General features: G+C 42.1%; 1 protein-coding gene across 1 annotated transcript in view; it reads left to right on the top strand.

Annotated features, from left to right (window-relative positions):
* The first annotated feature begins 750 nt into the window (after window positions 1–750).
* DYTN (dystrotelin) overlaps window positions 751–13,235 on the top strand; it is a 42,015-nt gene continuing 29,530 nt past the window's right edge. Inside the window, exons 1-5 of the mRNA XM_045851256.1 lie at window positions 751–875; window positions 7,678–7,752; window positions 10,398–10,599; window positions 12,320–12,405; window positions 12,925–13,025. Coding sequence (XP_045707212.1) covers window positions 857–875; window positions 7,678–7,752; window positions 10,398–10,599; window positions 12,320–12,405; window positions 12,925–13,025 — 483 coding nt within the window. The 5' untranslated portion in view covers window positions 751–856. The remainder of the gene's footprint in view (window positions 876–7,677; window positions 7,753–10,397; window positions 10,600–12,319; window positions 12,406–12,924; window positions 13,026–13,235) is intronic.

Below are 13,235 nucleotides of genomic sequence, written 5' to 3' on the forward strand. Positions count from 1 at the left end.
AGCGTAATTTTAAAGAACTAATGTAACCAGTTTCAGCATTAGTTTCCCTTTTTGTAAAATATTACTTATCTGCCCAATAATTTGTCCTTAATTTATTTATTAGAAGAGGGGAGAGTACTATTTAAATTTAATTATCATGTTACTTTTTAAAAACAGTTTTCAACTGCATATGTTAACAAATGTGTTTTTCTAAGAACTATGTCATGTTTTCTTATGGCATAACCCAGTTTTTGTTAAAAACAAACATATATATGTATATATATATTGAATTTGAACAATAGTTGCAATGTGAAACAACAGGTAGCTAATCTACTACTCTTTTAAAAATAAATATTAACTGAATTCTATGCATGGAATTGTGTGTGATGAGGTGTTTAAACGGATAGTATTTGTCAGAAATTTAATACGTAGAATTGTTTAGCATAGTGGTATTAGAAATTTATGCTTTGAAAAAAATTAAAGCATTGAGAGATTCAAATTTTGTCTTTCAAAAGTCAAGCAAAATTACATTTTCTTGAAATGAGAATCCAGTTCACTCTTAAAATTATAATGCCTCAAAAGTTCCAAGCAGTTGCGGTTTTAGTTTCAGGAGATGTTCTCTGTTTCGGAGATACGGATCTAAAGTCCCAGAAGTGTAAAAAGCTTCTACCCCCACACCCTTTCATTTTACCCTCCCGAGAGACTGCAGGGTCTCCCCAAACACCTCTTGTTCTCGCCCCATGGGTGGAATGACACTTAGTTGCCTTTTGGTTCCTTGCCCCCCATCCTTCTACTGCAAAACTTTCTGCCTAAGAGATCGGTTCATTTTCTGCCAGGAGGACCGTCTTGCCACCTACCCTTCCAAGAAATTCCTGAAATGGACCCAGACAAACAAGGTGGGTATTTTCATCAGGTTTCTGAGCACAGTTTGTAAACAAAAACTTCGGCATATATGTTGTATTTTCAGACTTCTGAATTGAAGCAGAGTGGACATTTGGCAAATTTTTGGCTGGAAGAAAAAAAACTACTGGGTGATTTAAAAGAATTTTTCTTATAAACAGAAATTTATGTAAGAGTATTTGGTCCATTATCTCCAAAGCACCAAAATAATTTAGCAAAAGCCTTGGTCTCAATATTAATTACATTTTAATTATAAGAAGGGGCTTACTTTTAAATTATTCTCATAATTTACTGTTAAAATGACATCACTGTGGATAGCTGAATGTCAGGGGTTAAGTTCACAGTAAACGTGGGCCCAAAGTTGGGCGAGAGGTCTCACAGCTGTTGTTCTATGAGTATTTGGTAGACGGGTATGAGGGGGCCCATTTCCCTTTCCTCTGACACATCTGAGTACCAGCTCAGGCCCAGAACCGGTCTGTGACATTTTGATTGCTGGATCTAGTTGCAGCCTTATTCCCCTAGCTAAAATCTAGATGGTTAACTTTACTTGTTCTATATAAAACTTGGTAACAACTCAAGTTATTGATCTAAAACATTATGAGTAATTCATATTACCTTCGGGTTTCCCAAATTTGGACCCTCCTATTAATAACCTTAGCACAAGCCACTAAATAACACAGTCAAAGCCCAATTTTCTCTCCCTGAGGGTATGGTTTTCAAATTTACTGTGAGTCAGAACCGCCTGCAGGCTTTGCTGAAGTGCCAGGCTTCCCCTCCAGAGTTTGTGGCTCTGCTGGCCTAGGTTGGGGCCCAAGAATGTGCATTTCTACCAAGTTCACAACCAACACCGACGCTCTTCCCTTCGGACCACACTCTGACGACCACTGGCTAAAACATCTATTTCTGGGTCATCACCCTAGATGGTGGACAGTTGAAAGACATTTTATTACATTCTTCGTATCTGTAGAAAATGACGCATATGGATTTGGCTGAAACAAAATTAAGAGTCATTTAAAGAGAAACACGTTTCCCAGTCGAAATGCTTCCAGGAGCAAGACCAGATGTCGCATGTGTTATTATTTCTTTACACATCTAAAGCTACTTTGTTCGTAGCTTCGGGCCTGTTGTATCCAGCGATTTCTTCCTTTCTTGCGTTATCTCCCACCAGCAGGAAAAATAAGAAAGGACCTTGAGGAAGTAGGGTTGGGGGTGAATCGCCTGGGGTGCACATTCATTTTGCACGCTGCCCCGCATCACAGCTTGCCGTGTGCTGCCACATAACTGCCTCGGATAACGCCGCAAACACAATCTGACAGGAGGGGAACTGGCCAGATGGTCGAGCGGCATCTGGGAACCTGCTGAATCCCTAGTTTGCTGATTCTCTGTGTTCATTTGGTACATCTGAGAGGAACCAGGGCACAAAAATGGGCTGATTTCCAGAAGAAAAAAAAAAGGTTGGGCATTATACTTTGATAAGTTATTTCCAGACCAGTATCCTTATTCTCAATTTGTTTTGCTCAGGACACAGGGCAGAGGTGTCAATGGCTTCTCCCATATTTTAACTTTGAACTCTTATCTGAAAAGGAAATCTTTTTTTTTTACAAATAAGGAAATAGTCAATCACAAAATATTTAAGACAAATTGTAAGTTTTTGGTATAGGTGTACTTGTTCAAAGAAGAAAAACATGGAGGTTTTAAACAAGGTTGCTTGTTTTGGTGGCATTTGTATGCACAGCCCAGATTCACTTGAGGTGGGGGCTTCGCCTTATAATCACATATTGGTCGTGGAATTGACACTTGTTCAGGGAGAGGCTTCTGCTGGGGTCCGACCCCTCCAGGAGGGGCCCAGCTGGGTTCAGCGCTGCAGTCCGACCTGCGGTTAGCATAGCGCCTGGCACTCAGTACTCATGTGTGCAGTGGTTAGGACTTGACCCCACAACATTCAAGGCCAAGAAACATCCCTTTCCAAACCAAAAATACACATAACGTCACTGCTGGTATGAAATTTACAACTCCAGTCTGTGAAGAAGCCATCCCTTTGAGACAGACAGGAACAAGCTCTACGGGTTTTATCCTGAACATCTGGCCTAAAATGTCATCGTGACCACCACTTGCCAGGCTCTGTATCTTTGGCTGTGGGGGCCACTTGAAGACATGGGACTCCCGGTCAAGCCTGGACATGGAAATCCTTGCCAAGCCTAGTGTCTGGTCTCCAAGGTTACAACGTGCAGTCATTCCCTCCACTCAGGAAACTGCCAGGAAGGGCAGCCCTGGAAACAGCCCAACACCCCAACACCCCAACTCCAGACAGGCCTCTCCTAACTTCCTGTCCTGGTATCAGCCTCTCTCCGCCTCCAGGAAACAGGCAGATCCATAGCTGGAACAACACTGAAATCAAGACAGTTTTCAAAGGCAAGAGAGAGTCCAGCATGTACACACGGGCCAGGAACGAGGAGCCAGGAGATTCGATGAGGCGGAGGACTCAGGAAGTGGGGGATCCAGGTGGTACCTGAGGTGCCACAGACCCTCTCAGCGGGAAGCTGTTCCTCTGGCCTCCCAGCACGACTCACCTTCCTTCTGATGAATCAGTCTCCCTATTTTGCTTCAGAAGAGCAACTTCCCCCTCAATTTAGTCCATGAAATTCTAGCAGTGTTGATTCCAACCTTCCTATTTCCACGGGTGGCATTAATTAGTTGCTGGGCCTTTTATATGGAGGCCTGAGTAGGGTTGGTGACAGGTGGCCCCTCAAACACAAAGAAGCTGCTAAATATCTGTAGGGAGTAAAAGGAGCGTAGACCTTGGAACACACATAGGAATGGGCATCAAAACACTGCCTTTCCATTCTTTCAATTCTCCCACTGCCGCGAGAACAAGGACGTGAGTAACGTGCCATAAATTATCCCACTGCGTATGTTTAAACCAATGAAATCCACAGGGTAGTCCGTTGTTCATTTTTCTCAGGGCCTGCTTAGCAAAGGCTAAAGAGCTGACTGTGTTTCTCGTCACAAACACTTCTTGAGCACACATGCTACTCACTCCCGATGTTTTGAGTTTTATGGCTAATCAGCTGACATTAAACTTGAAAGTAGTTTTATTTCCTCCAAGACATCTTTCCTGCAGCATAACAAATACAAGTTTAAGTCCTGGGCTTAAAACTTGCTCACATGTAAAACCTTGCCTCCTAGTGAGCGTCAGGCGAATACACTCTAATTGAGATTCGCTATCACAAGATATACTGGAGATGCAAAGTTACTGGGCAGCCCTTTCAGAACTTTGTGACTGGTATCCTCTCTCACCTCCTATTGTAGCAATTCCAGATCTTCATCGTTGCTTGAGTATTCTACTCTGCCACCTTCTCACTACTCGCGCCGTGTGAACTTGCCCCCGGCTTCGTGGAGAAAACAGAAGGCCTCAGACAGGCCCTCTTCCCCACACCCAGTATCCCACCCTTTTGTTCTCTCAGGCAGTGAGGGATGGGCCGCTTGCCAAAGCTAATTCCCTCACCGGCGCATCTTCCCCATCCATCGTCTCTACCTCAGGGATTGCATCAGTTAGCAGTTCTTCAGTTGCTTGTGATAGAAAAACCAACTCAAAGGGCCTTTATTATCTCCTATCATTAATTACCCGAGGGAAGGCTAGCTTGCCCTGGGACCAAATCATGTAACTGAGGTGTGGTTTCTTTACATCTCCAAGTTTATCTCTGCTCCCCTTTGCATGCTGCTTTCATTCTTAAGCTACACACCCTGGCTAGACAGTAATTGCTGCTCCCATCTACAGTTCCAAGTTTAAGTCAACAGGAAAAAAAAATAAGTTTTCTCCCCTGATAACTGAACAAAGAGTCTCTGATTCAAGTTTCATCGATGTATTCTTTGCCTGACCTTGGTTCTGTGCCCATGACTAGGGAGGGCGATAATGCTCTCATTGATTGGCTAGGCCTGGGCCACACATCCCCCATGGAAATTGGAGAGATGGAGTTAACACTACTAGAAGTCCACAGACTAAGGTCAGGGAGAGGTGGTTCACCAGAAGAAAGGTTGAGTGGATGCTGGGTGGCTAAGGCAACAGGTTCCCAATGAAAAGGACTTCATTATATCAAATACTACCTTGATCTCCACTTCTTGAATCCTCGGCCTCATTCTTTCTCCTGGCTCTTCCTCCTGGCTCTTCCTCCCTGACCCATACATACATTCTGGAATCTCTCTTTCTTTGAAAAAGAATTTTGATTTTATGTGCTGTTCTATTTACGGCTCTCTTGTCTGCCCTTCAGATTAAAGATCTTGAGTCTCCTCTTCAATGTTTTTCCTTCACCTTACATTTATTGGTTGATCCTGTGTAGTTTGGTTTTGACCTTCATGACCACACTAAAATTGCTTTTGCGAAGCCTTCAATAAACAAGTTAATCATAAAAAAGTAGAGACTATATTTAGCCCATAGTTGATTTCCTTGTGGCTTTCAGATACTGAAGTATTGGCTTGTCTCGACCTTCCTTGGCCTTTTTACCATTTTTATATCTCATTTCTTTCGCTTTCTATTCTTCTTTCTCTTAAGTTTCTCTTTCTCCTCTGTTACTTAAATATTGCGTTCTTTAAGAGTTCTGCTACTTAGCCCAATTTTCTCTTCACTTGCAGCATTCTACTTAGACAATCTAATAGGTGGATATTGTTTGGCCCAAATCCAACACTAATGACCAAATCTCTATCCCAACCCCAGGAGTGACCCTTACCTCCAGATGCATAATCAAAAGTTGGGGCAAGTTGCTTTGTGAACTCAGATCAACTTACCTTCCGTCCTCTCTCCCCAGAGTCTCCTACACCTTCCAGCATACTGACCTCTGTAACCCTCGTACCCTTGTGCCTTTGCACACGCTCTTCCCTGCACGTGTGACCTCCTTTCCCCAAACCTTTTGTTCCACTCAATCCCTGGAAAGTTTCCTGCTTCTCCTTGAAGAGCCAGCACCTACTTCACCTCCCCTGGGAAATCTTCAGCATGCAACCCTCAATGTTTAGCCCAGGGAGCTTGTCTCTCCCTTGACACTGAAAACTCCTAACTTACCTTCATGTCCTTAGGACCCAGCATAGTGCCTGGAACCTAATGTGTGTTCAAGTCTTAGGTGGAGTGTATGCATATGTAATTACTCAATAAATTAAGACATATGAAAAACTATTTTATGATGACTTAACTACAAACCTCTCTAGAAGCAAGGCCTGGCATTGTAGAAACTCAAGAGATATTTCCAAAACCTACAGTTTTGAGAATTTTAAGTCTAGATAATGAAAGTCACGTGAGATCCGTGGTCAATGGCATTCTTTTGAGTTTTACTTTTTCTAGATATGAAGACTAATCATTTCCATCTTAGGCAATAGAAAACTCTTTTGTGAGATTGTTATAAGTCTCTTAAACTAAATTAAAATCAAATTTGGAGGATCAATGAAATAAATTTAAACTGTGGGAAATTCAGGGAAGAGAAATAATTTAGTAAGTATATTGTCTACATTTTCTTTTTTAAATCATGAAAATACCCTTGAAGAATGTATTATAACCCCTATTTATCTGAAGAAGAGACTGAAGATCAAAAAGTAAATTAAGCCCTGGCTGGGTAGCTCCATTGGTTAGAGCATTATCCTGATACACCAAGGTTGTAGGTTCAATCCCCAGCCAGAGCACATGCAAGAATCAACCAATGAGTGCATAAATAAGTGGAGCAACAAATCAACGTTCCTCTCTCTCTCCCTCTGAAACCCATAAAAAGTAAACTAATCTTCCCAAAAGAAAAATGAACGGGGTGTGGCTCCAGAGCTTTCTCTTTTCCTCATGCTGTGAAATGGGCACGTAAACATTCGGTGCCTGGTGCATGCTTGGAAATGTTAGCCATTGTTGCAGTAATGTTGATAGTAGAAGTCCTCAAAAGGAGATCTATTAATAATTCTTTCTGGATTATAAAAATAACATATGCTCTTTGCTGAATATTTAGGTAATATAAACAAGCAGAAAAAATCACTATGAACACTGAGAATGTAAGCACTCGGAACACCCACTCCTACCAGCTCGGCAGACGCCACCAGAAGTCGGGTGTCCCGTGGCAGGGATCTCTGTCTGTTCTGTTAACTGCTGTGTTTCAGGGGCCAGGGAGCATGCCAGGGCCATATTGTGAAAGCTCAGTAAATATCTGCTAAATGAGTGAATAGATGGATAGCTCTTGAGTTGTTTTTTATATACACATAAATATATGTGTTAATATGTGACTAGCATATATTAACAAAATTGAGTTTATATTCTGAGCTTTTTATTTTGTTTTTTCAATAAGGCTGCTTTATTTTTATATAAAAAGTGGACAGATTTGTGGGCAAATCCTCACTTTTTGGTGGGCTCCTTAGTTTGGTGGACCCCGAGGGTGTGTCTAGTGTCCCCTGCAACCTAAGATTCTGCCCGGGGTGTCCCACCTTTTGGCACCTCTAGGCCACACTGGAGGAAGAAGGGTTGTCTTGGGCCACACATTAAAAACGTTGTGACTCGTAATCACAAAAAAAACTCGTAATATTTTAAGTAAATTTCCGATTTTGTGTTGGGCCGCATTCACAGCCACCCTGGGCGGCATGCCGCCTACAGGCCGAAGGTCAGACACCCTTGATTCAGACCATTACTATTTGTTCCCAGGAAGAAAAGAGAGCTCTGTCCAGACACTCATTCCCACACTGCAAAATCAAGTGCAGCTACGCGATCTCCAGGACTCCCTTGCAGTACGCGGGATTTATCCAAGGAGACGGTCATTTATCCCTTACTCCATGTGTTCTTTGCAGATGCTCTCAACAGTACCGAGAATTCCGTTTATAGAACAGCCTTCAAGTTACGGTCTGTGCAAACCATGTGTCAATGTAAGTAGAACTCTCGGAAACCCTTGAAATAGTCTGATCCTGAGTGCTATGGAAAAGCACAAAGAAAACAAAAACTCACGTGAGTGAGTGAGTGTGGGACTCCAGAGCTGGATTTGTGCATTTCCTCCATTTGTAACAGAAGACAGGCGTGGGGTGGAGTGGGGGCAGATGCCATGTGCAGTCAACCTAAGGGGAGCTTCATTGACTGAAATAGGGAATAATTTTTGGATGAAGATTTTTAAAAGGCTTTTCCTATCTGGTTTCTGCAAAAAAAAGTTTCCTTTTCAGGATACAAAGCAAAATAAAATTACAAAATAAGTGAGTTTAGAAGCTGTACTTGCAGATTTCAGTTTAAAGGTTTTAAATTTCCTCTACCAGACAAGATTTTCATTTTTAAGTTGTACTTCTTATCTCTCTGAACATGCAGAAGCAGGTTCAGTTGAATAATCCGTGGGCCATAAATTTTAAAACTATGTTGAGAATTCTCTGCAAACTGCTCTTTTGTGTTAAATTTATATCTAATTGAAAGCTATGGTTTTCTTTTCCTATACTGTTATCTAAGCAAAATAAAGCAAACACCGTAAAAACATTTCCCCTGTAAAAATTTTCCAGCATGAAATAAATTGGGGCCTGGCTGCAGAAAACAACAGGCATTCTGCATATCTACAGTTATTGATTTCTACTAAGTCTGTACTACACTGTTAAAAATCACCTTATGTGACATGATTTATAACATTATCATATCAGACATGAAAAAAAAACCTGTGTTATATACACATGACATTTTTCTTCCAGTTGAATTCTTTTACATTTTGCTTTCTGCCTAGTCAATGAGATAGACCAAGGAATTTCAAACTGTGCATCACGACGTGTATGTGGGTGTGACATGGGGCACAAAACGTGGCAGAGGCAGAAGAGCCACGCCCAGAGACCTCAAAAACCCTCTCCTCAACCAGAACAGCTCCGTGTTTCTCCCTTTTCCACGCTGCCTTGTCTTCTGAAGCAGGGATTCTTGACTTAAAAAAAAACTTCAAAAGACTACTGATATAGACAAATAAACTCACTTGTAACTATTACTGTAACTCACTTGTAACTGTTATTCCAGGGATGAACAAAAGGCCAAGTGGGCGCACTAACCTACATACCCTCGGTTATGCTCTTTTCCTGGAGAATTCCTCCCACTGAAGCGAGCAGCAAATGTTTATAGAAGCCTCTGTCTACAGCCTGGGTACAAACAGTGCCACCTGAGGATGAACCTTTTTGTATTTTTTATTATCCCTGGCAGCAGAAAGCGTGACTATAAATAATATTCATGGGAAACACGAATAAGACATAAAACTAGTAGTTGAAAAGTTCTACCTAGAAAAGGTATCCACATAAAAATTCGAAACCAAGAAATTCCCATACGCAGAGGTAAAGCATACTGTGAGGCCCGGGCTGCGGGAGCTGGTGAGCATCGCTGCAGAAATCTTGTGGCGAGATGAATGGGTACCAGCGTTATCTGTGTTGCTGTAATACAGAACTCTCAGCAGAAGTCACGAGTGCCCTGTGTGCGGCGTGCCAGGCTGAGGTGATAGATTTTGCGGTTGAGGGGCGATAAAAAGCCTGGCAGCCTCCGCCACCTGCAGCCAGGTTTTCATTAAAGTCACATCCCGGAACCTACCCCTCCCTTCTTTAGACCCTCCCCTTAAAAGCAGTATCAGAGAACAAATAAAAAATTTTATTATACTTGCTAGATTTCTTATCTGCGAGATTGATTTACGAAGTAGAGGAAAGCGCAGGGTTTCATCGTCGCCCAGGCTGAAGCGTTTTAAATGCCAGCAGCTCCGGGTGCCGCTGACATCCCATCGTTCACACGATACAATTGGGTGTTTATTAATTTTGTCTGTCATCCTCCGCCTGGAAGAAGCCATAGGGTTAGCTCTATTTCATTCTTCCTTATATTCCTTGCCTTGTAAAATGTTTAGGAGGTGGTAAAAAATATATAGGGAATAAGCCGTTATTTTTTGTAAGCAACTTTGATTTTATTTAGTACCTTCCTCAGATAATAATACTAATGGAACCAAGATCAAAGAAAGAAATATTGCCGAGGCAAGGGTGGGGCCTAAGGAGCCTGATATTAAATTCTGTAACTGCTCTTGTAGAGAGATCACTGGGATTTTTAACTAAGACCGTTGCATTTTGACACACAGTATTGCTTCTGTAGCCAGGCTGCAGACAGGAAAAGCAATATTTGAACATGAACAGTAAATTTGCTCAATCGACTTAAAGAATATAAAAATGTTTTCCCCAACCTTTCACCAGAGTGCCTTAAATTCCTTGCAAGGCTACTTTTCAAGTTTTTCACTTTTTCTCCTTTCAACTTCATTCTATAAAACAACATACTAGAGGTTACACTGAAAATAATGTTACAATTCTGCTTTACTAACAAATGCACTTCTCCAGAATCAAATTGGCTGTCAGAATAGTAGCATCTGAATTATGCACAAGAGATATGTATCCAAACAGAGGTCATATCTAATTTTCTTTAAAGGAAATGGATGCCATGAAAAAAGTCTCATTAAACACGAGGTGACATTTGTTTTATTTGAAGCTTTTTGTTCCCAGCAGAAAACCAGACTCAACTCTTCACTTGCTTTCTACAGTGGACTTGATTGACAGCTCTCAGGTTCAGCACGTCCTGCTACGTCAGAGCCTCTGGGAAGCAAGGGAGAGCCCCCTCTCCGTCAAGCATCTTTTCCAGGCCGTCCAGGAGCTGTTTCAGGGAGTCAGGGTGGAAGAGCCAGGACAGGTGCACCCCAGAGCCTCGGAACTCACTCTGAGCCTTCTCACGACAATGTACGACAGGTGAGGGCGTAGAGGTGACGCTACGACCCCAGGGGCAGTGTTTCGTTGCCACTGGTCATTGACCATTTGGTGTTGTGTAACGACTGCTGATGGTTTGATATCCAAGGTGGCTTCTTTGTTTTCCACAAATGCATTATTCATTCAGGAGGGGAATGAAGAAGGCATGTTTAGTAGCTTCACTAATATAAAGGACCCATGGTTTACAAAAGGGGAAGAAAGTTTCACATTGCTCTTTTCTGCACAAACTCATTTCCACTGTAGAGACCACATACACCCTTAGCTATGGCAATTCTACATCTACGCTGAGAAAATGTATACTTCTCTCTCCAGTCCCTAGCAGCTTATTTCCTTGCTTATTTCTTTGTAACCAGTTATTAGCTTTTGTTTTGTTTTGTTTCATATGTGAAGTTTGAATAACCTGTGTGTGGATGGCTAACCTGTTGTCTTAGTTTGTTTGAGGTATTACAACACAAATACTGTAGACTAGGTGGCTTAAACAACAAACATCTATTTCTCACAGTTTTCGAGGCTGGGAAGTCCAAGGCCAAGGTGCTGGCCAGTGCCTGGTGAGGACCTGCTTCCTGTTTCACAGAGGACCTAATTCTGTGTCCTCAAATGGCAAAAGGGGCTCTGAGGTTTCTTTGATAAGATCCCTCATCTAACTCATGAGGACGCAGTCCTTGCGATCTAATCATTGCCCAATGTCCCTCCTCCAAATTCCATCACATTGGGGGTTAGGATTGCAACATAAGAATTGGAGGGTGGGAAACATTCAGTTCATCACACCTACAAATCAGTTTCAACCATGTCAAAGGCTTGATTGTGTGTGCCCTGGAGTCAGTGGTGTGTGTGTGTGTGTGTGTGTGTGTGTGTGTGCGTGCACATGCCTGCATGTGTGTTTCTCCGTGTCTTGCAGGCTCTGGGACTTACCATTCTTCTGTCTCCTTTCATTCTGTTTACCTCACGTGGCTTCACCCCGCCAGCCTCATCCTTTAGAACGAACTTTTAAAAATTCACAGTGAATATAATACATTGGAAAAGTACAGGAAAGAGTACAGAAGGAATGTTATCCAAAAGCCTGTCTCACAGAGGCAAGCACAGTTTAACTATCTGACAAATTCCTTAGTGTTTCCTTTTCTAGTTTATTGTTGTTTTTTTAATTGCACAAATAACATTTGAACATGTGCCCACATTATCTTGTGATGACGTTAGCCTCCTTAAACATCAAGCTTTTGACGGTCATGCCTGATATCAGTGCCTGCCCCTCTGAAATGCCCTCGCTTGTAGTACATTGTTTTGTAGGCATGACACCTGCACAGCCAGTGTGCAGAGTTTTTTTATATATAAGCATTTGCTCCTTCTGCATGGCATTTGGTCCTTGTCTCTGTTGTTTGGTTTTCAGGCGTGTGAGTCCTAAGGAAGCAAGACCACCTGCTCTGTGAAGCCCGGGTGGACCCCTCTGTCCCCAGTGCCCAGCACAGTGCTTAGCAGAGAGGAGGTGCCCAATAAATATGAGCTGAGCACATACATGAGTGGTGAAATATTTTAATGCAGTTATTAGTCCTGTCAAATTCTAGATGGAGGAAAACAGACCACAAAAAGCTTGAACTTGTAACACCATGTCAGAAACGTCCATCAACAGTTATGTTTTTTATAAGCCATTTCACCAAGAATAACCCTGCCTTTCCCATTCCTGTTTCTGTGCCTGGTTGCCATGCAGCACGGGAACGGGTTTTCTCAAGCTCACACCTGCGGCCGCTGCCCTGATTGCTCTCTCAGGGGACAGCCCTCTTACAAAATACAGAGGTAAGAGATGCAGGAGTTTTGAGTGTCTGAAATGCAATGGCTTCTAAATCTCTACTGCATTATCTTCTTCACTCAGTCCTATATCCTGGCCATGTAGCTCTTATTCAGCATGTACTCAGCACAACTTGGAGTTTTTCAAGATGTTGAGCTATGCTTTCTTCTTATTCACAGTGTGTTTATCCCTGATAGTCACTGATGCAAGGACTGTTCAGACACCAGTGGTGATTATTCCTCTGCAGGCTGGGCCTCTCCTTACATTGCTGTTTACCAACCTCCTGGTCTTCATTATCGGTGTGCTGAATTATCAAGGGATTGAAATGGGAATTAGGTCTTCAGTAGTTATCAAATTATCTATTTTGGAAAGCCTTCACAATAGAAAGCAAAGACTCAAGCGAAGAACTTTCTGTTTTCTTCCCTTCATACCCACAAATACACTGTTTAGAATTCAAAGCATATACTCTTCAAAGGTACATTGCGAGAATTTAATTTAAGGATTTCTTTTCTCCCTTATGTGTCCAGCTCTTTTTCAGCTCTATGCGGAAAATAACAGGGGTGGTTATGATTCTGGGGCACGCATGACTCGAAGGGTTTTGAGAAACCTACTGACAGATCTACAGCAGGTAAATCTCTAATACTTAAGAGTTCTTAATTTGTTCCAGCTATTAGCCACATTTGTTAATAAAGACTCTCATTTTCACAGTGTCAATTATACCTTAATATGATTCTTCATGCAACTCCTCTGCTCCATAGCCACTGCTATTATCTGAATATTGGTCTGATCTATTGCAATCACTTCCTAATTGGTTTTCTCAACTCAAGGCTCTTCCCTC

This window comes from Phyllostomus hastatus, unplaced genomic scaffold (genome assembly GCF_019186645.2).
Source record: "Phyllostomus hastatus isolate PE091 unplaced genomic scaffold, TTU_PhHast_1.1 phas_contig_137, whole genome shotgun sequence".
Classification (NCBI taxonomy): Eukaryota; Metazoa; Chordata; class Mammalia; order Chiroptera; family Phyllostomidae; genus Phyllostomus; species Phyllostomus hastatus.